At 52.5% G+C, this 20,264-nt stretch overlaps 3 protein-coding genes across 6 annotated transcripts in view; 2 read left to right on the top strand and 1 right to left on the bottom strand.

Annotated features, from left to right (window-relative positions):
* Lmtk2 (lemur tyrosine kinase 2) overlaps positions 1-4,695 on the top strand; it is an 89,870-nt gene extending 85,175 nt beyond the window's left edge. For both annotated transcript variants that reach the window (XM_028756149.1, XM_028756148.1), the window contains exon 14: positions 1,213-4,695. In XM_028756149.1, the coding sequence (XP_028611982.1) occupies positions 1,213-1,241 (29 nt within the window). In that variant the 3' untranslated portion in view covers positions 1,242-4,695. The remainder of the gene's footprint in view (positions 1-1,212) is intronic.
* Positions 4,696-7,024: 2,329 nt separating this feature from the next.
* On the top strand, positions 7,025-11,355 carry Bhlha15 (basic helix-loop-helix family member a15). Its single transcript, XM_028756153.1, has 2 exons — positions 7,025-7,097; positions 7,777-11,355. The coding sequence occupies exon 2, from the start codon at positions 7,828-7,830 to the stop codon at positions 8,410-8,412; it is 585 nt and encodes a 194-aa protein (XP_028611986.1). The 5' UTR covers positions 7,025-7,097; positions 7,777-7,827; the 3' UTR covers positions 8,413-11,355.
* Tecpr1 (tectonin beta-propeller repeat containing 1) overlaps positions 11,356-20,264 on the bottom strand; it is a 29,085-nt gene continuing 20,176 nt past the window's right edge. For all 3 annotated transcript variants that reach the window (XM_028756150.1, XM_028756151.1, XM_028756152.1), the window contains 9 exons: positions 18,245-18,341; positions 18,056-18,135; positions 16,771-16,827; positions 16,097-16,277; positions 15,512-15,647; positions 14,853-14,945; positions 13,266-13,372; positions 13,023-13,142; positions 11,356-12,908 (listed from right to left, as the gene is read on the bottom strand). In XM_028756150.1, coding sequence (XP_028611983.1) covers positions 12,807-12,908; positions 13,023-13,142; positions 13,266-13,372; positions 14,853-14,945; positions 15,512-15,647; positions 16,097-16,277; positions 16,771-16,827; positions 18,056-18,135; positions 18,245-18,341 — 973 coding nt within the window. In that variant the 3' untranslated portion in view covers positions 11,356-12,806. The remainder of the gene's footprint in view (positions 12,909-13,022; positions 13,143-13,265; positions 13,373-14,852; positions 14,946-15,511; positions 15,648-16,096; positions 16,278-16,770; positions 16,828-18,055; positions 18,136-18,244; positions 18,342-20,264) is intronic.

Below are 20,264 nucleotides of genomic sequence, written 5' to 3'. Positions count from 1 at the left end.
AGGGGCTCTACCACTGAGCCACACCCCAGCCCCTCACTGGGGGATTCTAGGCAGGGGCTCTACCACTGAGCCACACCCCAGCCCCTCACTGGGGGATTCTAGGCAGGGGCTCTACCACTGAGCCACACCCCAGCCCCTCACTGGAGGATTCTAGGCAGGAGCTCTACCACTGAGCCACATCCCAGCCCCTCACTGGGGGATTCTAGGCAGGGCTCTACCACTGAGCCACGCCTCAGCCCCTCACTGCTTTACCTAAGCTTCATCCCCAAGTCTCTTACTTTTTGTTTTGTTTATGAGAAAAAGTCTCACCAAGTTGCCCTGACTGTCCTTGAAGTCACTCTTGTAGTTTAGTTTGGCCTCGAATTTTCAAGCCTTCCGCCTCCAATTCCCAAGCAGCTGAAATAATAGGCCTGGCGCATCTCTCTCACAGTCCCGATGGTGCATATGTGTCCACACTTCCCACACTGGACTCACTCCCAGTGCCCATTTCTGTCTAGCCCTGCTGGACTGGCCCTGGAGAGCCTGGAGGTCCCAGAGCAGGCTCTGCCATGTCTTTTCCTTTCCCCCTTTGCTGCCAGCCCCACTTCCTCAGGTTACACACTCTGGAGGAGTACCCTGCACAGGCACCTGCTCTAGGCACACTTAGCCTGTGGTTTGGACCTGAGCCCAGGCTCTCCAGCTCTTCCCCAGCAGTGTTGATTTTGCCATTAAGTCTTGGTCTCCTGTGATACTGGAGGGCCAGCTGGGAACTCACAGCAGGGGCCATTTGAAGTAGTAATACCTGAACATATGGGCCCCTTTCCCTATACCAAGATCAGGAGATAAATATTAATAGGTACATTTTTTATTTGAAGTTTACAGATCAAATAATAAATGTAGGATATAGAGCACTTTTGTTTGTTTACTTGGTTTTCACCTGTGCCGCTGAGATAGTGCCTGTACCTGAGGATCTCTGGGGGGCAGGTGTACAGGTCAGGCAGGTTTACCTTGGTGCCCCGAGTGTGGCCGTGGAGCCACTGTGGGAGCCAAGCAGCTGTGTGTGCAGAGCCCTGCAAGTTGTGGGAAGGAGGGACAGACAGGGCAGGACAGGAGGGCACTAGCTACGGTTCCTTTTCCTGCCATTTGGGTCTGGTTGCCTCCATGCTGGTACTAGCTGGGTAGTCAGCTCTTAAAACTGACCTGCTCTGTCATGTTGCTTCTGTCTGGGAATAGGCAGCAGTGAAGACGGAGACAAGGACTAGGTGGCTGAGGACATGCTCTTCCAGCCAGCGGCACTCCTGCTTGTCCACCTGAGCAACGACATGGACTCCATGCTGACTGGCACCGGACAGGGCCGGCTCAGGAGTGATGGAGAGCTGGGCAACCACGCCAGGAAGAGCTCCCTCTGCAGCGCTCGCCCAGGCTGCTCCTGCCTGCACTAGACCTGCTCGTGCTGGGCACCCTGCTGAGGTGGCCACGCTGCCACACTGCTCTGGCACACAGTGTGAGGACCTGTGCACTTCAGGCCATAGGTCTGTGTCCTGTGTGGATGTCTGCCTCACCACACCTGTGCCTCCAGTCAGGGTGTGGGTGCCACAGAGGGGCACACCAGGGGAGGTCATAAGTGAGCCATATTTATTGTCTTTAAGGAGATCACTAATTGCTCTTTGCACTGTGGGTGAGTGTTCTGAGCTCCCATATTGTACAGCACCGTAAACTATCCAAGGAAAACATGGCAGGTCAAGCCGGTGCTGTCCACTGGTTTGATTTTCTTTCTTTTTTCTTTCTCTCTCTTTTTTTCCCCCTTTGTTTCTGTCTTCTTGTGTGTTTGCTCTGCATGGTACTGTAAGACTTCGATATTTTGAGTGTTCTTCTGTCTTCAGCCCTGTGGGGACCGTACACAGGTACTCTTCCCCAGCCGTTCTGATTCTGGGTGTTAGTGATTTATGTTCTTAGAGGAAATATTTTTGATGAGGCCAAAACTGCTGTTGTGTTTCATTGATTGCATTGAGCATGTTTCTGTATACGTGGATACTCTGAGCAGCCTGCCCTGCCTCTCATGCTTTTAAATCCGTTTGGTAGAAAACCTGTAAGAGATGCACCCAGCACTCAGTGCCCAGGGTCCTTTTCTGGTGAGGTGAGGCCATGTACCACTTCCTCTGTACAGAGGCCGGCCTGCAGGAGCTCTGAGTCTCTCAGGCAGGTGGGACCTCTGAGAGACTGGTCCCCACAGAGCTGCAAGTGAGACGAGCAGTTTGTCCAGGCCAGAGCACCCAGGATACAGGCAGCACCCTGTAGCTACAAGGAGGGGGCAGGGACCCCAGCAGGGCCTCCAGCAGCCTTCATGGTCCTGTATCAAGCAGCCAGCTCTCCTCTTGTTCTGAAAGGGATCTCACATCTTCAGCATAGCCTCAGTACATCATGGAAGGAATCTGCTGTCCCCACACAAGAGGGAGGCCTCGCTCTGCTGCCCCGGAGCTCTGCTTTGACAAAGGAAGTGTTGCTGGCAGTGCAATCTGGTGATGCCATGTTTAACGGGAACTGCACCTGCTGGGGTGGGCTCCTCACCCCAGATACTTCCCGGTGCTGTCCCCACTCTCCAGACTCCACTGGGACAATGGGATGAGTCTCCAGGCTCTGGCCGGGACATTGTGCAGTCAGTCAGAGGGACTTGGGCTCTCCTACAGAGTGCTGGTGTGGATGTCGGTGTGAGTTTACGTAGCAGATTATGACCTTTATCAACTCTGATTCGATCCATGAATTTTTATACTAAGCAATAATTTTATGATCAACAGGAAAAATATGAAGACAGAGAGTCTCCTTTTCCAATACTTGGTGCAGATCTAGCATGCCTGGACTCCATAGAAAGCACTGGATCTTGTGACATGTATATTAAAAGGGCATTTGAAAGTAATTTTGCCAAAATTGTCATAACTGAATTTTTGTTGTGTGGACTTTCTGAATTTTGTTTTTAATTTTTACCTCTATCTACCAGTCTTAGTTGAGAAAGAAAGGAGACGTAATTATAATAAGATTTTTTTTTTCAAATTATAGATCTAAGAAGTTCAGATTCACTGATTACAGTCAGATGGATCCGTATATCTAGCCTCCTTACACAGCCAGCCTGGGGTAGACTTAGTGGCATTTGAGGGCTGGCCGTCTTTCACCGTGTTGAGGGGATTTTATCAATACAATTCCTGTCTATATTTATATCAATATCACGCTCATGGTTAATTGCCAAAACAAAAGCATTTTATATATTGATTTGGGGTGGGGTGGATCTTTCTGTGGTGTCGCATGGAAGGGAAGACTTTGTATAACACTTGTCAACACATCCTCCCCAAATCTCAAGCAATATGCAGAAATGTCAATAGACTAAACTCCAGCCCGGTTTTTAAATGTGAGCATGTGCTTTGCCATCCAATGTTGGTTTTGTTTTGGTTTTGGTTTTTCAAGACAGGGTTTCTCTGTGTAGCCCTGGCTGTCCTGGAACTTGCTGTGTAGTGTGGGCTGACCTCAAACTCAGAAATCCATCTGCCTCTACCCCCTGATGTTGCCACCATACTCAGCTGGTTTTATTTTTTACTGATAGCTTGGTTGCCCTTGGTGGGCTTTCCAGACCTGATCACTCATGCAAGCAGAGAGATGAGCAAGTGGTGCCTGTGGCTGGGATGTGGTGGGCTCACGGCGGGCACACGGTGGACATGTGGTGGGCTCAGTGACTTTTCTTTCTGCCCTCCCTTGAGTGTTCATCCTCCACCTACCAGACTGGAAATTGACTTTGGTGTCCTCTCATAAAGATAATGAGCTCTCCAAGCCCTTCTTGATATCTTCCATTTCTTATAGGATGACCTAAGTCAGGAAAAAGTAGTTCCCCCTCCCCGTGAGACTCAGACTCTGTCTGGGCCAGAAGCCATTCATCGAAAGGTTACCGTGGAAAAGATGGCAAACAGCCTCCCTTCTTCTTTGAGACATACAGGCCTGTTTGTAAGAGAGATGGGTTTCTCTGAGGAAGTTTGTCTCCCTGCTGTAAAAAACCTTCCCCTTTGTTCGTACTTCCCATAGGGCATTTGTAGAATTAGTGACCTATTGCATGTCTGTCCCCAGGGCCAGGGAAAAAAGACAGGCAGCCTCCTACCCCTCAGCCTGAAAACCCAGGTGCAACCAAGTGTCAGGCTCTCTGTGCTTCAGAGCACCCACCTTGAGAGAAGCCACCTTCTAGTAAGAGTGGGCAGACACGGTTATATCAAACATACATCTCAATATTTCTTAAGCAGCAAACGGGGGCCCCAGTGTTGACTTTCAGGAAAGTCTATTTAACTTACACATAAGTTCTTAAGATGCGCTGGCAGTATTGCATCACCCACAGCCATCCCAGGGGTTGAACATATGGTGTTTGGTTACTGGAGCCTGCACAGGCGAAGCTGGGTCTTGATGACCGGACTTGTGCATGTACCCTCTGTTTCATCCTGTCCACGGCCAGGGATCTGGGTGGGACAGTCACACCCTTGGCCTGCCACCTACCAGGTTGTTCTTAACACAATCAGAAGGGGTTCATGGCAATATAACAGTTAATGAACTTGGAGTTTAAATTGTGTACATTTTTAAATTGTAAGATTTTTACTGTATAGTGAAGCTTAGTGTGATTCAATAAATTGCTTGTAATTTAAAAACTATTTAATATTCAAAATAAATATAGTTATATATTTATAATAATCTCCGTTGCTATGTTTATTCCTTGTTTTTAACCTGTGTGGGTTTGGCCAATGCTGTGGGTCTCTGAGCTCCCCACAGTTCTAAGGGCATGAGGATGGTTCTCAGGAGACTGTAGAGTCTGGTGCACGTGTGGCTGTGGGTTCTAATCCAAGCCTTTCTACTTACTGAGGAGTTCTAATGAGGTTTGGCTTATAAGGATTTGGCCTTGGCCCAGGCCCCAAATGCTTCCCCAAGAGGTCACAGCTAGCCTTTCTGGTTGAGAGATGGCTTCTTTGCTGAGAAGACCCATGTTCAGTTTCTTTTTTCTTTTTCTTTTCTTTCTTTCTTTCTTTCTTTCTTTCTTTCTTTCTTTCTTTCTTTCTTTCTTTCTTTCTTTCTTTTTTTTTTTTAGGTTTTTCAAGACAGGGTTTCTCTGTGTAGCCCTGGCTGTCCTGGAACTCACTCTGTAGACCAGGCTGGCCTCAAACTCAGAAATCCGCCTGCCTCTGCCTCCCAAGTGCTGGGATTAAAGGCGTGCGCCACCACTGCCCAGCCCATGTTCAGTTTCTAAAGCCCATGTTTAAAACTAAAAAGGTCAGGTAGAGTGGAGCCTGTATGCTTATCGTCCAGTTGTAGGGAAGCAGAAACAGAGACCCCTGGGGCTCACTCGCCAGTCCAGCATACTCTGCAGGGTCCAGGCTGGCGAGAGAGTCTGCCTCAACAAAACAAAAAAATGGTGCCCCCAAGAATAACAATTGATGTTGAACTCTGATCTTCACACCTTACACTTGTGCACATACACTGGTGCACGCACACACACACACACCAAACAAAACAGCCTTTCACTGGGCTTGGCATGGTGCATACCCTTAATACCAGCACCTGGGGTGCTGAGGCAGGAGGATTGCCATGCATCCAAAACCAGCCCAGGCTATGGCCTGAATGAGGTCCTGTTTCAAAAAAAAAAAAAAAAAAAGTAGCAGTTCTATGCAGTATGGGGCTGGCTCAGTTCTGATCTCTCTCTCTCTCCAGTTCTTTCACTGAAGTCCAAGTGACATGAGGGAGGTGACAGCTTTCTACCAGATCCATGGCCTATGTAGCTGTGTCACAAGTGCTGAGGCCCAAGCCTGCTGAACTGAGAACTCACCCAGAGTTATGCAGAGTCCTGGCTGCATTTTGACTGGTTCTATTAGCCCGGGGGGGGGGGGGGCGGGGGGGGGAATACTGACAGCCTTGGCTTTGGAGTCTCTGTCACTAAAAGGGAAAAAGAGCCAGGGATGTAGTTGAGCACGAATGAAGCACTGGGTTTGGTCCCCAGCACCACACTGCCCCGACACACATCTGTATGCACTCACTGGATTAAAGAATATATATTTTCAACACATTTTAGTTGTGTGTGCCATGACCCAGTTGCAGTTCTAACACTTGGGAGGCAGAAGAGACGCTGGCGGATCAGGTGCTCCAGGGCAGCCTGTGCTACAGCCAGCAAAATGGCTCGCCTGGTAAAGTCATTTGCTGCCAAACCTAATGACTTGAGTTCATCCCCGGCACAACATGGTGGGAGTGAGAACAGACGCCTGCACGTTGTCCTCTGATCTATGAGCATGTACATACACCAAAAATAGACAGACAGACAGACAGACAGATAAAGGCTAGTAAGAAAATCTGCTTTCTGTGAGCAACAAGATACTCACATAGAGGTCAGAGGACAACTTGGGGGAGTTGGTTCTCTCCTTCCACTTTGTGAGTCCCAGACTCAGGACTCTACTGCCCCATAATCTTTTATATTGTAATTCCCTTGTAACCTCCGGGAAACCGACAGGAGCTAGGAACAGATAGGCAGCCATGTGGTTGGTTGGTTTTCCCAATTGTCTGACTCTTGAAAACTGTGACACTCTGCCACTAGGAGCTCTGGTGACCTGGGTGGCATCCCCGACGCACCCCACTTCAGTAAGGGAAGACAAAACGGGGAGCAGCCGGGTACTTGAACGGTTAGGACTCACAGAGTCCGCTGGAAAACTCAGGGTGCTCCAGGGCAGGGGAGGAGAAGTCTTGCCAGCTCTGCTCAGGGAGGTGGCTGCGGTTCCTGTAAAACTATGCAAGGTGGCTTATCCTAGACCCTGTTCTGAGACTTAACCCCAAGGCCAGGTGTCCTGGCCAGGTGCGATCCAGGATTTCCCCCCCCCACACCCCCCCAATGCCGGCAAGTCCCCAGAGAGACCGCGGGCTCTCAGACCCAGAGAGAGGAAAGGGGAGGCGGGTCCGCACGGGTCCTCAGAGCGGGGGCGTGGCCGCAGGTGCCGCCCTGGCCCCGCCCAGTGAGCTCATTTACATGCTTCCCGCAGCCCCGCCTGTGGTGGCTAAAGCGACGTGTCCTTGTCGCCCGTGGGCAGCCTCTGCGTGTACAGCCTTGGATCCCCCAGGTAAACCAAGGGTTTGGGGGAACTGGATGGGACTGCTGGGAAGGGACCCCGAAGCGGGACCAGACGGCCGGCAGCTGTGGGGAAAAAATAGATATATGGTGGCTTCCACTCAGACTGGCTGGTGCCGTCCACGTGGTAGAACTGGGGGCTGCTGCAGGGCCTTGGCAACTGTCAGTCTGACCTGTGAGCTGTCCTGTGTGCACTCACTGCGGTTCTGCTTCTGATAATGTCTGGACCTGTGTCGTGTCCAGGAGAGCTGTAAACATGATGTCTAAGGGGTGCTGCCTGTCTGGGACAATGTCAGTGTGTGTGTGGGGGAACCCATAGGCCAGGACTGGGACCTGTTCCTGGGTGGCTTAAACAAATTGTCAGGTACCATGGCTCAGGAGGTACTTGCAACAGTACGGAGCAGGGAACCTGAAAAGGGTTCCCAGATCAGTGAGGAGGGAGAGAGAGAGGGAGGGACGGTAGGTTAGAGAAAAGTGAGTCAGTGTGAGCTCAGCCAGGGCTTTGGGAGCACAGGTGAGTCAACTCAGGGTTCAGTGTGAGTGGGAAGCATCCAGGTGTCCACTATGTCCCAGTGGTCAGCTGCACTGGCTGAAGAAGCAATGAGACAGCCATGCCGCATGCCCACTGGCCACGCTGAATGACTGCAGAGGGGCTGTGTTCTGAATTTCAGTTCGAAGGGCCTCTCCCAGCCACCACCTCCTGGGAAAACCAGCCTGGAGCTATGAAGACCAAGAACCGGCCCCCTAGGCGCCGGACACCCATGCAGGACACAGAAGCTAGCCCAGGAGAGCAGACGCCTGACAGACCCCAGTCAGGCTCAGGGGGGTCAGAGCTGACAAAGGGTCTTCGGAGCAGGACAACCCGTGCAAGTGGAGCTCGAGCAGAGGTCAAGCGGCGACAGGGGTCCAGTGGCCGCAGGGAGAACAGCGTTCAGAGGCGACTGGAGAGCAATGAGCGGGAAAGACAACGGATGCATAAACTCAACAATGCCTTCCAGGCACTGCGCGAGGTCATCCCACATGTGCGGGCTGACAAGAAGCTCTCCAAGATTGAGACCCTCACACTGGCCAAGAACTATATCAAGTCACTGACCGCCACCATACTTACTATGTCCAGCAGCCGTCTCCCAGGGCTGGAGGCACCAGGTCCTGCACCAGGCCCTAAACTATACCAACACTACCACCAGCAGCAGCAGCAGCAGCAGCAGCAGGTGTCTGGGGCCATGCTTGGTGTCACCGAGGACCAGCCCCAAGGCCACCTGCAACGGTACTCTACACAGATCCACAGCTTCAGAGAGGGGAGCTAGCACGCTCTTCAGAGTCCAGAGTGGGTTGGAAGCGCTGACCTGGCCTGTTCATCTCAGTTGTGGTCCCTCTATGCCATAAGCCCCAGACTGACAATGACACTGCTGAGGTCCTTGAGGGAATTTTGTTGTTGATAAAGACTCTTGCGTGGCCAGAGCTGGCCTTGAACTCCTGATCTTTCTTACCTCCATCTTCTCTGGGTCTGGGATTCCAGGCACACACATCACGACATGGTGCCACGCTGAGGACTGAACTAAGGGCTCTGTGTGTGCTAAACAAGTTCTCTACCAACTGAGCTGCAATCCCAGCCCAAGGTTGACTGCAGTGACTCCATCTTCCTTGAAAGTCAGCTCAGACACCAACATGTGGAAGTTTTTTCCTAGACCCCCAGGGGACAAGGGAGAGATCTGGTCCGTCAAGGCATACTGAGGCCCAAACCTCCAGGGAGAGCCCCTGTCCCTGCCGCCCTTTGGCAGGGCAGGAGAGTTCTTGCCCTCCTTACAATTCATGTGTGCTGGCTAAGGGGTGACTCCAGGATGAACTTGACTTACGAATGTCCCTGAGACTGCTGAGCCTAAGGTCCATCCCATACTGTGGGGCTATGGGAAACTGGACCCAAAGTGCCACTCAATCCTCTCAGGGAAAAGACATCAAAGCCAAGATGGCATCTCGTTTTCTCGTTTTATAGGATTGCCCTGGGTCCAACTCAACAACTGAAGTTAGAAAGGCCTAGACTTCTCTCTCCCTCTCCTTCTCCCTCTCCCTCTCCCTCTCCCTCTCTCTCTCCCTCTCCCTCTCCCCCCCCCTCCCCCTCCCCCCTCTCTCTCCCCACCCCTAAAATGGACACTTCTGGAAAAGCTACAGTGTCCTAGGCTGTGGCTGACTACAACCTAACCCTAAGATCTGAGGCCCTGTGTAGAGACCAGGCAGAGCCTTTATGAAGAGGACCCTTGAGCCTCTGTACAAGGAGAGACTTGTCCTGGGCCTTTTATAGACGTCCCACTATACCCCTCTCTATTACAGGGTGTACCCCATGCTTGGGATTTCACATTCATCTTGGTTTGGCCCCTGATGTTTGGTTGCCATGTGTTTGTTTCTTCACAAGCTGTTTGGACTTAGCTCTTAGTACCTTTGATGTTTGGACTTAGCTCTTAGTACCTTTGGTGTTTGGACTTAGCTCTTAGTACCTTTGGTGTTTTTCTGAGGTGGAAACTGGAGTGGCAGGCATGTCCCTCCCCCAACCTGCTCATTAACAAGGAGGGCTGAGCGGTTGGCAGTCTGGCCTCCTGAAACCCAGCTTCCGTCCTCGGGGCGTTCCTGCCCCACTGGCTCTGCCGGGCTTCAGTTCAGACTACTTTGCTGTCACTTGTCCTTGGCCTCTTCCTTCCTCCCTTGTCTCTCTGCCCAGAACTGACCTGGCGTTCCTTGGGGCCCAAATCCCCCACCCCCACTTTTAGAATAACAGGAGTCTCACTATGTAGCTCAGGCTGGCCCTAAACTATGCAGCCCAGGCTGATTTTTGAGCTTGTGCTTGGTCCATCCTGCTGCTTCAGCTCCCCATCCACCCCCAAGTACGTGAACACAGGGTAGGGGGAGAGCCCTAGCACCCCAAAAAAATAGATAATGGCTACATTAGGCCTGGAGCTGTTGGTCTCCTCATCCCAGTGAGACCTGATTTGTGTAGATTTCCAGTCCTGTCATAGATCGTACGTAGGTCAGGAGAGACTGGGGGCCCGTGTCTGTTATTCGGTGATGGCTACTAGGGAAGGTCAATAGGGAATTCACCAGTGTGAGCAGAGGCCAGGCACAACTCCAAGTTGGAAAGACAGAGCCCAGATATCTACCTTGCTATGGGGGACCTTCCTAGTGGAACACAAAGGCCTCTGCCAACAGACACAAGTACAAACCCCGTGGCTGGTTTCCATATGAGCCGAGGCCAGAGCTGAGCTCCTTTTGTCCAACCTTGCCTGGAAGCACAGGGAGAAAGGGAAGCCATCCAGCCAAACTTCTGCCCTAACGCCTGGCTGCAGCCCAGGGCTGTCCAGGGCCACTGTTTGGCAGGACCACAGCCTTGTGGCCCTTTGTCCACCACAAGCTGCCATTCGCACACCCTTACTTCCCAGGGCCTAGCTGGGAAGTAGCTCCATTTCTTTATTGGTGACAGACAGGACCTATATGTCCCTTGGCCACATCACAAAGGATCTTTAGGGACTCCAGTCCCACTAGGAGGCTAGGAGACAAGTCTGTGATACCAGGAAGTCCTATTGCTCTGTCTCCCTGTCCCCAGCCCTGGGTGATCTTTTTTTGGAACTGGAGCATAGGTGGACCTCTAACTTACTATGTGGATAATGAACTTCTGCCTCTATCTCTTGTGCTGGGACTGACTAGAAGTATGGACTTCTACACCCAGTTTAGACAGTGCTGGGGATTGAACCCGGGGCTTGGAGCACCTTCAGCAAACACTCTACCAACCAATCTATACCCCTAGTCCTTCTGTCCTGCTGGATAATGGGGCTGAGTTTATTCAAGCCCCTGGGCAAGAGGGCTGGAGCTGCCCCTCAACCTAGGACCTGAGGCCCTGTGTGAAGACCAGGCAGGGCCTTTATGAAGAGGACCATTGAGCCTTTGTACAAGGAGACACTTGTCCTGGGCCTCCAGACCTCACCAACTTCCCATCAGCACAAGCAGAGAAACCTGAAATGTGACCTGTCAGGGAAAAGCCATGATCAACAGAACGGCCTGTGCCTTGCCTGTCACCACGGTGAAATCGTTCCTTAAATGACCTGGACTGGCTATTTTCCCCCTAGTTCCTGGAGAACTAATGAAATCGCCAGCTGTATCCTAAAATGAAAAGATTTTACAGCCACTGTGCTCTGGTCCTAGGAACAGGGGCCTGGAGACCTGTGCCTTTTTAACACAAATACCTAATAAAAATCTGTCAGTCATGCTGTGGTATAAATTTTTATTAAATAGAACATCTGGGGAGCCTAGACGGTTTGGTGTCACTGAGGGGGGACAGTTGGTGCTCAGCAGTGGGAGGACTCATCACCATGGTGACACCCTGGCGGTGCTCAGCTGAGAACCATGTGCAGAACACACTGCTGGGGACAAACCCGGATGCCCCCTTAGAATGCTGTCATTGACAGTGATGCCTCTCTGCACATGGGTGTGTTTGCTCTCACCTCTGGAAATGAGGAGGACACGGGACCATTCCTGTCCTTGGGATGGGACCCCAGAGTAGTTTCCCCTTAGCTTCTGGGGATACCCCTCCTGACCATGACATCACTAGGGGAGGATTCCCAGGCAAACCAATGAGGGGTCTGTCCTGTCTCAAAATAAGTGGAGAAGGGCTTGGCTCTGGCACTCCTGAGCAGTGTCTGAAACGCGAGCCATCACCTGCTGGGGCACATGTTTGCCATGGGCCAGTGCTCAGGCCACGCCAGGCAGGCTAGCATTCAAGGTACCTTCTGCCCAGCTGTGGAGCACAAGACAGCCTGGAGTTGAGGCCATACCCTTTCCACAGGACACAAATCCAGGGTGCAAGCTGCCTCCACCCAGATCTGCCTCCCTGCAAAACAACCCTGTGCAGGGAGGCCCTGCCTCCATATCTGAAAGGGGCTAAACTGGAGTTCATGATGGTGATTCTCTACAAGGAAACCACCTTCCAGTGCACCACAGGAGGGAACCCCAAACCTCCAGGATAAGACCTGTGTTTTTGAGGCAGGGTCTTCTGTAGCCCAGGCTGGCCTCAAATTTACTATGGAGCCTGAGGATGCCCTTGAACTCCTGACCTTGCCTTCACCTTCGGAGAACAGACATGCACCGCCATGCCTGGTTTATTTATCTAGATATTTATTTTTTGTGACAGTCTTGCTTTGTAGTCCTGGGTAGTCTCAAACTCAGGATCCTCCTGCCTCAGTCTCCTGAGTGCCAGGCCTATAGGCATCCAGCCCTTTGCTTAACTCTTGAAGCAAAACTCCATTTGGGAAGCCTACTGAGGAATGACCAGACTGAGGCCTGGAGACCTAAACCTCACAGCTGTTCTCCTGGAGGCCATCTGGGGTCTCCAGGTATGGAAGGGTCCTCCCTGCCTCTGTCTCTCTAGGGCCAGAATTTCTGGAGGGCTCTGAGTTCCTGGCCTAGAAAGATGGGAGGTATAGCAGGCAGGGACCAGGGCTGAAGGCCCTTCCCTGCAGCACCCCTCACAGACTCAGAACGTGGGGGACTGCCCCCACTCTCACATCTCTGGCTTTTTGCCAGTACTGCAGAAATGGCTGACTCTGACCTGACTCCCTGTGTGTGGGGCCCTGGGTGACACCCTCCCATACTGCACAAGAAAGGCTCAGTACTGGTCCTTCAGGCTCAAACCATCCTTGCTTCTGGGTGAGGTGTGGCCTCAGCAGCAAACAGGACCTGGACCATGGGCCTCCTGATTCCTGGACATGTTCCTAGGTACCCTGGTGGCATTGGCCCGGACAGAGATGTGGTCCCAGCCTCCCTACAATCAGAAAGCCATGTCACTTAGGGCTTACATATTCTACCAAAGGCTCTTCCACAAGCCCCCATGCATAGACAGTGCAATAGAACAGTCCCAGATTGCCACTGCACTCACACCAATGCCGTAGTCCCAGCCCTGTCCTTTAGGCTCCCGAGGCTGGACACCCATGCGACGACACACTGTCCCCCGGCTCAGGCCATGGCTCCCCTGGACTTTGTTGGCAATTACCCAGACCTGGAACAGACTTTTGTTGGAGCTCCTGGCCCACCTGCAGAAGGGCAACTGGATGGACAAGGGAGAGACCAGAGAGGGAACCCCTCTTCCCACAGCCAAGTAACCTGATCTCCTCCACCTCACCTGGTCCAGTGGCCCCACAGACACTCTGCGTACATTGTTGGACACATGATCCCAGCTGGAGCCCTGTGGGTAGCTGGGGGTGATTCCTGCTCGGTACCACAGGTTCCCTGGAGGAGGGAAGGTCATCAGAGAAGTCCTTTAGCCCATCTTGCCATGCTGTGGGGATCAATCCCCAGCTCCCCATCCAATTCTCCACACCCAAGGGCTCTTGGATGACCTACAACCAGGAGCCTGGGCTACAGCCAGCCCTGTCTGTCTGTGTGGTAGGCTTCAGACATATCCCATTGTGCCTTTTGGGGCTCACAGCCCCTAGCCTTTCTGCTGAGGTAGAAGCTGAAGACAAAGAATGTTTTAAGCAAATAAAAAGAGAACCAAATCTAGAGGCAAAACCCTAGACTCCGAAACTGGTTTGTTGTTGTTTTGTTTTTTCAGTTTCCACCTAGGCTGGTTTTGAACTCATGATCCTGTTGCTTCTATCTTCCAGGACTGAGATTACAGGTGTGCACACCACACTAGTCCATGGAGTGCTGGGGACTGAACTCAGGGCTTTGTGCATTTGAGACAGGTTCTCTACCAACTGAGCTGGGTCTTTTCTCTGGGTTTTCTGAGCTGGGGTCTCACTAAGTAGCTCAGGACAGCTTCAAACTTGATCCTTTTTGACTTAGCTTTCCCAGTACAAGATTATAAGACATGGCCCACCAAACCTGTCTTCAAGGTTTGAGACAGGGTCTCATGTGTTCCAGGCTTGCCTTGAACTTACTATGTAACTAGGACAGCCTGAACATCTATCTGGTCTTCCTGCCTCTGCCTCCCAAGAGCTAGGTTTACAGGCCTGTGTCCCCATGGCTCTAAGCCTTTCGTAACTGTCTCATCAATACGATCAGTACAGTCCTGAGAGGAATGGGCCAGCGCCCTGTGTGAAGTGACACGGGGGTCAGAGATGGCCGGTAGCCAGCCCCATGCTGCCTACGGGGCTCCTATGTTCCACGGCCAGGTAGAATCTCCTAGACGGTGCTCTAGAGCAGTGGTCCTCGGCCTTCCTGATGCTGTGACCCTTTAATACAGTTGGGGTGACCCCCAAACATAAAATTCTCGTTGCTACTTCCTAACTGTAGTTTTGCTGTTATAAAGCATGTAATTATCAGAGAATTCCAATGGTCTTAGGTGACACCAAAGAGGTCACGACCCACAGGCTGAGAACCACATTCTAGATGCATCTGCGGCTTGGTGTTGGTGTCTCAAACTGAGTAAGGCTCGCTCCGAGCTCATGCTTCTGGTTTCATGTAGGGGTCCCAGGGGCTTTGCTGTTCTGTCTTGGTCCAGGCCCTGGCTGGCTTCTGAGGATCAAGACTTGAGCTGAGCTCCAGTGTCCTGTCTCCATGGTGAAGACAATGCAGGAGGGTGACCTTAACAGCTAACGTTCCTTATCCCCAGGGAGACAGCGCAGAAAAGTCTAGACACTTCTAAAGGATGCTTTGAGGAGGAATGACATCTCAGCCTACTTGTGGCCTGGTCATGATCCAACTGGATATCCATGAGACCCTATCCTCCCCTGTGACCATGCAGAAACTCAAATAAATAACTTGCCGTTTTCATCCAAGGCATAAACTGATGTCTGGCCCACAGACACTTGTGTCAGCTTCTGCTTGGGAGGAGACGGGATGTGGTACCAGCAGTCACCTGTGGCGGGAAAGCCAGCTCAGGAGGTTCCTGGGAGAGCCCACACCTGTGAGCCCAGACCCAGGTCGTCTAGAGTCCTAACGCTCTGAGTCCTCACAGCCTTCAAGCTGAACAATGGGTGGGGGGGCTACTGAGCTGAGGGTCATGTAAGGCCACCTCAGGCTCTGCCATCCCCCAGGATCCCAGGTTTGCCCAGGGTCCTTCAGGAGTCCATCCTGGGCTCTGATATTAAGCCCACTGCATCTATGTGACATGAAAGTGTCCAGCCTGGCGCAGGGGTAGGGGATGGACTCAGTGCCTGGCCTTCATTCCTACAAAACCTGGGAAAGAACAGACCAGCACAGCTCACGCCCCGAGATACCACAGCTCAGGAGCCCTCCCAGGGGTGATGTCCCAGGCTGTCCCTGTGTGGATGTGTTGGCCTCTGGGGGAGGAGCCCAACTCACACTCGGGACTGTGCCAGAAGATGCCCTCTGAACTAAACAAGAGACCTAGGCACCATCGTAACAGGAACCCCCTCCCCATATTCCATCAGAGTGGGGCTGTGGGGGGTGGGTGCCACTCACCAGCTGGCTGGGAGGGAGACACAGAGCCCCGGTAGAATGCAGAGCCATCCCTGGCCACAGCCCAAACCTGATAGCAGGCTCCGATGGAGACAGAGGCAAAGGGCTGATCCGTGCCAACGTGCAGCCAGGAGGAGCCCTAGAGACGGATGGGTGAGGGAGATTGTGGAGGGGCCAGTGGGACCACCTGGCCTCTCTCTCCTCTGAGGTCGAGATTCAAAGCCTGCCTGAGAGGTGAAGGGCATCCAGGACCTAGCCTGGTCTAACACAGCGGTAACTACGGTGTGACCGTAGCCTACAGTTGAAGGCCTGGACTCAGGCTCAAAGAAAAGATAAAAGCATGTTCACTTCAACAAGGGTGCTAAGGAACCCTCATGCCACCCCCACTGCCCCAGGCTTAGAGAGATGGCACCCTTCCATGCCAATCTCATCCTGGCAGTACCTGCCTCGTTTGGATTACATATGAGACCCATTTTGGGCAGGTCTGGGGAAACCTGAGGCCACGTGCCTCTCAAGGAAGACTCCTGATGTCCTGAAGATTCTACAAAACCAGGGACAATCCCAAAAGGCCAGAGGGTTGGTGCTCACCGCGGGGTTGAGTTCAGACACACCCAGGCGGCACAGGACGTCCCCCTTGTCACTGACGGCCCACAGTGCAATATTGTGTCCTTTCCCACCAGCATCTGCACTCTCTGGGATGATGGACACATCGCTGAGTGTGATGGGGGCCACCTCCAGCCATGGCCCGCTGGTCACCAGCTTGCATTTTCTGTGCAGGGAAATAGGAGCCTGGGTCCAGGGTCCGCGTGTGACAGGGAGGCTCCAGACCTCTCACCCCTACCTGCTGCTGACACAGCTCAGCATGCAGAAGCTGAGATGGATGGCTCTGACGGGGGTAGGGGGAGACAGCAGACTCCTGGACTCAGGGGAGGGGCAGGGCACCCAGTGCATGGGAATGATGGATTCCTACCTGTCTGCTGCCCTTCCCCCAGCTCAGCCTCCAACCTATGGGCAGAGTCCAGCCAGTGACATTTCTCCTATTTGTTCTTCAGAACAAACTTCAGAAAGCAGAGCGCAGGGAGCCCGCAGGCATTTCCTGGGCTGACATTTACTTTGACTCTGGTTTCTCCCTCCCTGCTTCTTTCCTGGGGACTTGAGTCAGAGGCCAAGCAGTTCTGGCTCAAGAGAGACCAATGTCCCTTTCCCTGGGCACAGCTGAGGAACGGGGCCTGATCCCACCACCCTGAGGGTCTGTCTCTCACCTGGCCCAGCACCTTCTCCTGACAAAATCCTTCATGGTTTTGTACCCATGGTAAGAGCTGCCAGAGGAAGAAATGGTGCAATCAAGTTCATTTCGTGGAACATTCTAGAAAGTGACACTGTATATACTTTTCTCGACTCTAAGTCACACAAGCAGAGGAGTAGCTGTGGCTATCTACAGTTCTCCTAGCTGCCCCAATGTGGTCAGGGGCTGAAATGTAGCTTTCAGGGGTCCCAAGGCCTGGGCATGGCAGCTGCCATCCAGTGTGTCAGGCTGAGTGGCCCCAGGGCCTGTCCCCTCCCCGGCTACTATCAGAATGTGCTAGGGGAAGGGAAGCCTTCAGTCTACTTGAGGGCTGGAGAGTCCAGACATCTGAGAGCCCTCACTGCTACCTCAGGGATAGCCTGGACTCTCACCCTCCGTCCGCTTAGAAGCCATCCATATGGGATCTGGCTTAGGTTCTCCTGGTTCATTTGTCTTCTGATTGGACCTCTGCACTGGGAGGGGTCTGAGCCACCCTCACAGGCTCTCAGTGTGATAGCCGCCAGTCTCAACTTTTTGACTTGCCATCCATTTGTGTTTGTGCATGTCTGTGTGCACGCTGCACACGTGTGTGTGTACATGGAGGATAGCTTTGGCTGTCCTTTCTCAGGTACTCTCTACCCCACCCCAACCCCACTTCTGAGACAGAGTAGGCTGGCTAGTGAGCCCCAGGGATCCTCCTGCCTCCACCTTCCCAGAGCTGGAATTACAGGTGTGTGAGGAGGTTCCAGGGATCATACCCAGGCCCCATGTTTGCAAGGGAAGTTGCCCTTCGCCAGCTGAGCCACCTACCAGGCCTAACATACCACTTACTTCACCTCGTACCCACTTGCCTCAGCCTGCCTGACTTCCCAGGATTCCTTCTGCCTCACTCCAAAGGACTCCTGCTGCCCCTTCAGCAGGACTACTCTCCCTCCTGTTGCCCCTCTCATCCCCCTCCCCCCGGCATCAGGGCAGGGCTTGGGCTCCAGCTCTCCCCTGCCCCACCCCACCCCCACTCCAGTGGGTTCCATCCCTCCACAAATCTCTTAGGCCAAGATCACATTACTGGACCTTGTTGGAACCTTCAGACTCGGTATGGCAGAGACAAAGTCTTCTACCACAACCAGGGAATAGGCAGAGCTCCCCAGGGTCCCTCCCACTCCAAGCCTGAAGCAGCTCCAGTAACAACACTGGGGAGGATTCTGCTAATCAGCCAGGCTGGGGCCCGAAATCAGAGGCTCAGGGCGTGGAGAGATGCTCACGCAGGGAAATCACTGGCGTACTGCCATCCTTCCTGGTCGGTGCCTCCGGGGGCACTGAAGTCCACATACCAGTCAGAGACCTGGGGAAGAGCGACTCTGTGTGAATGGGGAGCTTCTCCCCTCAGTCCCACAGACCAGAAGAAACCTGAGGGATAGGACCCTACACACACAGAGGGAGGCAGGACTCACCCAAGTCCACTGCAGGGATGGGGGCTTCGTGCCGGCCTTGGTGCATTCTTGTAGACCTGTGACATCACTCCACATGTATCGGTCAGTGGGCAGACCCCTATAGGACAACAGATAGAGGTTGATGGCAGAGGAGTCAGAATACACCCTGCCCTGACACTTTGGGCAATAGGCTCACACCTCATGGCTGGGACCTGAACAAGCCACCTCTAGACCCATCAGAATTCCCCCAGGGTAGGGAGACCGACTGGAGTCACCCTGTGTTGCCACAGTGCCTGGACAATAGCAACCAACCCATCTACCAAAGCCATGGCTCATGGCTCACCGTGTGGTCTGCCAGTCAGCTCTCTTTCCCTTAGGCCGTAATAACAGTTGCTGCCTCAACCCCTAGGGAGCCGAAGCCACTCACCCAGTAACCATAGATGAGACCTTAGTTGGAAATGATGGTTAACCTTTTGTTTTGTTTGAGACAGAGTTTCTCTGTATATCCTTGGCCAACTTGAACAGATAAAGAGATACCTAAGAGGCTGCCAAACTGTCCTTTTGAGTATTCCCAGAATTTATTCAGGCCATGAAGGCTCTGACATAATCCACCAATGGATTCAAGATCTGAACTGACCACTGGGAGATGGTGGCCTTGAGGGAGGGGGGTGTGGTAGGAGGAACGAGGTCAGAGGGAATGCGTTGTCCAGGTTACATCTTGCTGAGGACTGCCCTCCCCCCCCCCTGCTTCCTGGATCCAGGAGAGCAGTCTTCCTCTCTCTACCGGTTCACACATGACACTCCGCACAGGCCCAGAAACAATGCAGCCAGCATGTACAAAAAAAGCCAGGTAATAGCACACACTCGTAATCCCAGCTCCCTGGCACTATAAACTCCAGTGTCCACATAGGAGTTTTACAGAGACATGTTGGTGTCCCACGGTTTTTAAGCTGCCTCTGCTGGCTTCCATGTGACAATCACTAAGCAGAGTGATCTGGGGAGCTGTGCCTGCCTGCTGATACGATTTCTCAAAAGGATTTTTGGTTTTGTTGTTTCGTGAGAGAGAATCTTTCACTTCATAGTCCTGAAAAACACTAGATGGTCTGAGCTGGCTTGAACTTACAAAGATCCTCCTGCTTCAGCCTCCGGCAAGGACAGGAGCCACTCATGGTACTCAGCTTAAAAGGTTTGGGGACTAATCTTAAATTTTTAAAAAATGTATTCCCAGATGGGCAGTGGTGGCGCACGCCTTTAAATTCCCGCACTTGGGAGGCAGAGGCAGGCGAATTTCTGAGTTTGAGGCCAGCCTGCCTGGTCTACAGAGTGAGTTCCAGGACAGCCAGGGCTACACAGAGAAACCTTGTCTCCAACAAACAAGTACATTTTTTTTTTTTTTTTTTTTTTTGGTTTTTCAAGACAGGGTTTCTCTTTATAGCCCGGGCTGTCCTGGAACTCACTCTGTAGACCAGGCTGGCCTCAAACTCAGAAATCTGCCTGCCTCTGCTTCCCAAGTGCTGGGATTAAAGGCGTGCGCCACCACCGCCCGGCAACAAGTGCATTTTTAATTGAGTGTGTACAGGGGATGGCGTGGGGGTGTGTAGGGTGGGGTGTATGCACATTATGTGAGCATAGATGCCTGTAGAGTCCAGAGGAGGGTGTTGGGTCCCCTGAAGATAAAATTACAGGCAGTTGTGAACTGTCTATAGGTGCTGGGAACCAAACTCAGGTCCCCTGCAGGGGCATTATGCATTCTTAGCTGCTATGCTCTCTCTTCAACCCTTAGATTAATAAAAACTGTTATGTATGTGGATGTGTGTATGCCTGTATGTGGATATGCCATGCATGCAGTGCCTGCAAAGACCAGAAGAGGGCATCAGATGCCCTGGAGCTGCCATCAGAGGGAGTCATATTAGCAGCTGATATGGCAAACAAACTCAGGTTTTTGGCAAGAGGAATTTTGCAGATGAGGTTGGGACCACGTCTCTGTCCAGGCCAATGTGACCACTTAGCAATCTTTTTATGGAGACAGGATCTAATAATA

The sequence above is a fragment of the Grammomys surdaster genome, unplaced genomic scaffold (genome assembly GCF_004785775.1).
Source record: "Grammomys surdaster isolate TR1022 unplaced genomic scaffold, NIH_TR_1.0 126109, whole genome shotgun sequence".
NCBI classification, from domain to species: domain Eukaryota; kingdom Metazoa; phylum Chordata; class Mammalia; order Rodentia; family Muridae; genus Grammomys; species Grammomys surdaster.
This window is presented reverse-complemented; position numbering and strand designations above follow the sequence as displayed.

What these genes read in the sequence shown, in the direction of transcription:
- Bhlha15 (XM_028756153.1), top strand. Translation starts at nt 7,828, where the DNA reads ATGAAGACCAAGAACCGGCCCCCTAGGCGCCGGACACCCATGCAGGAC.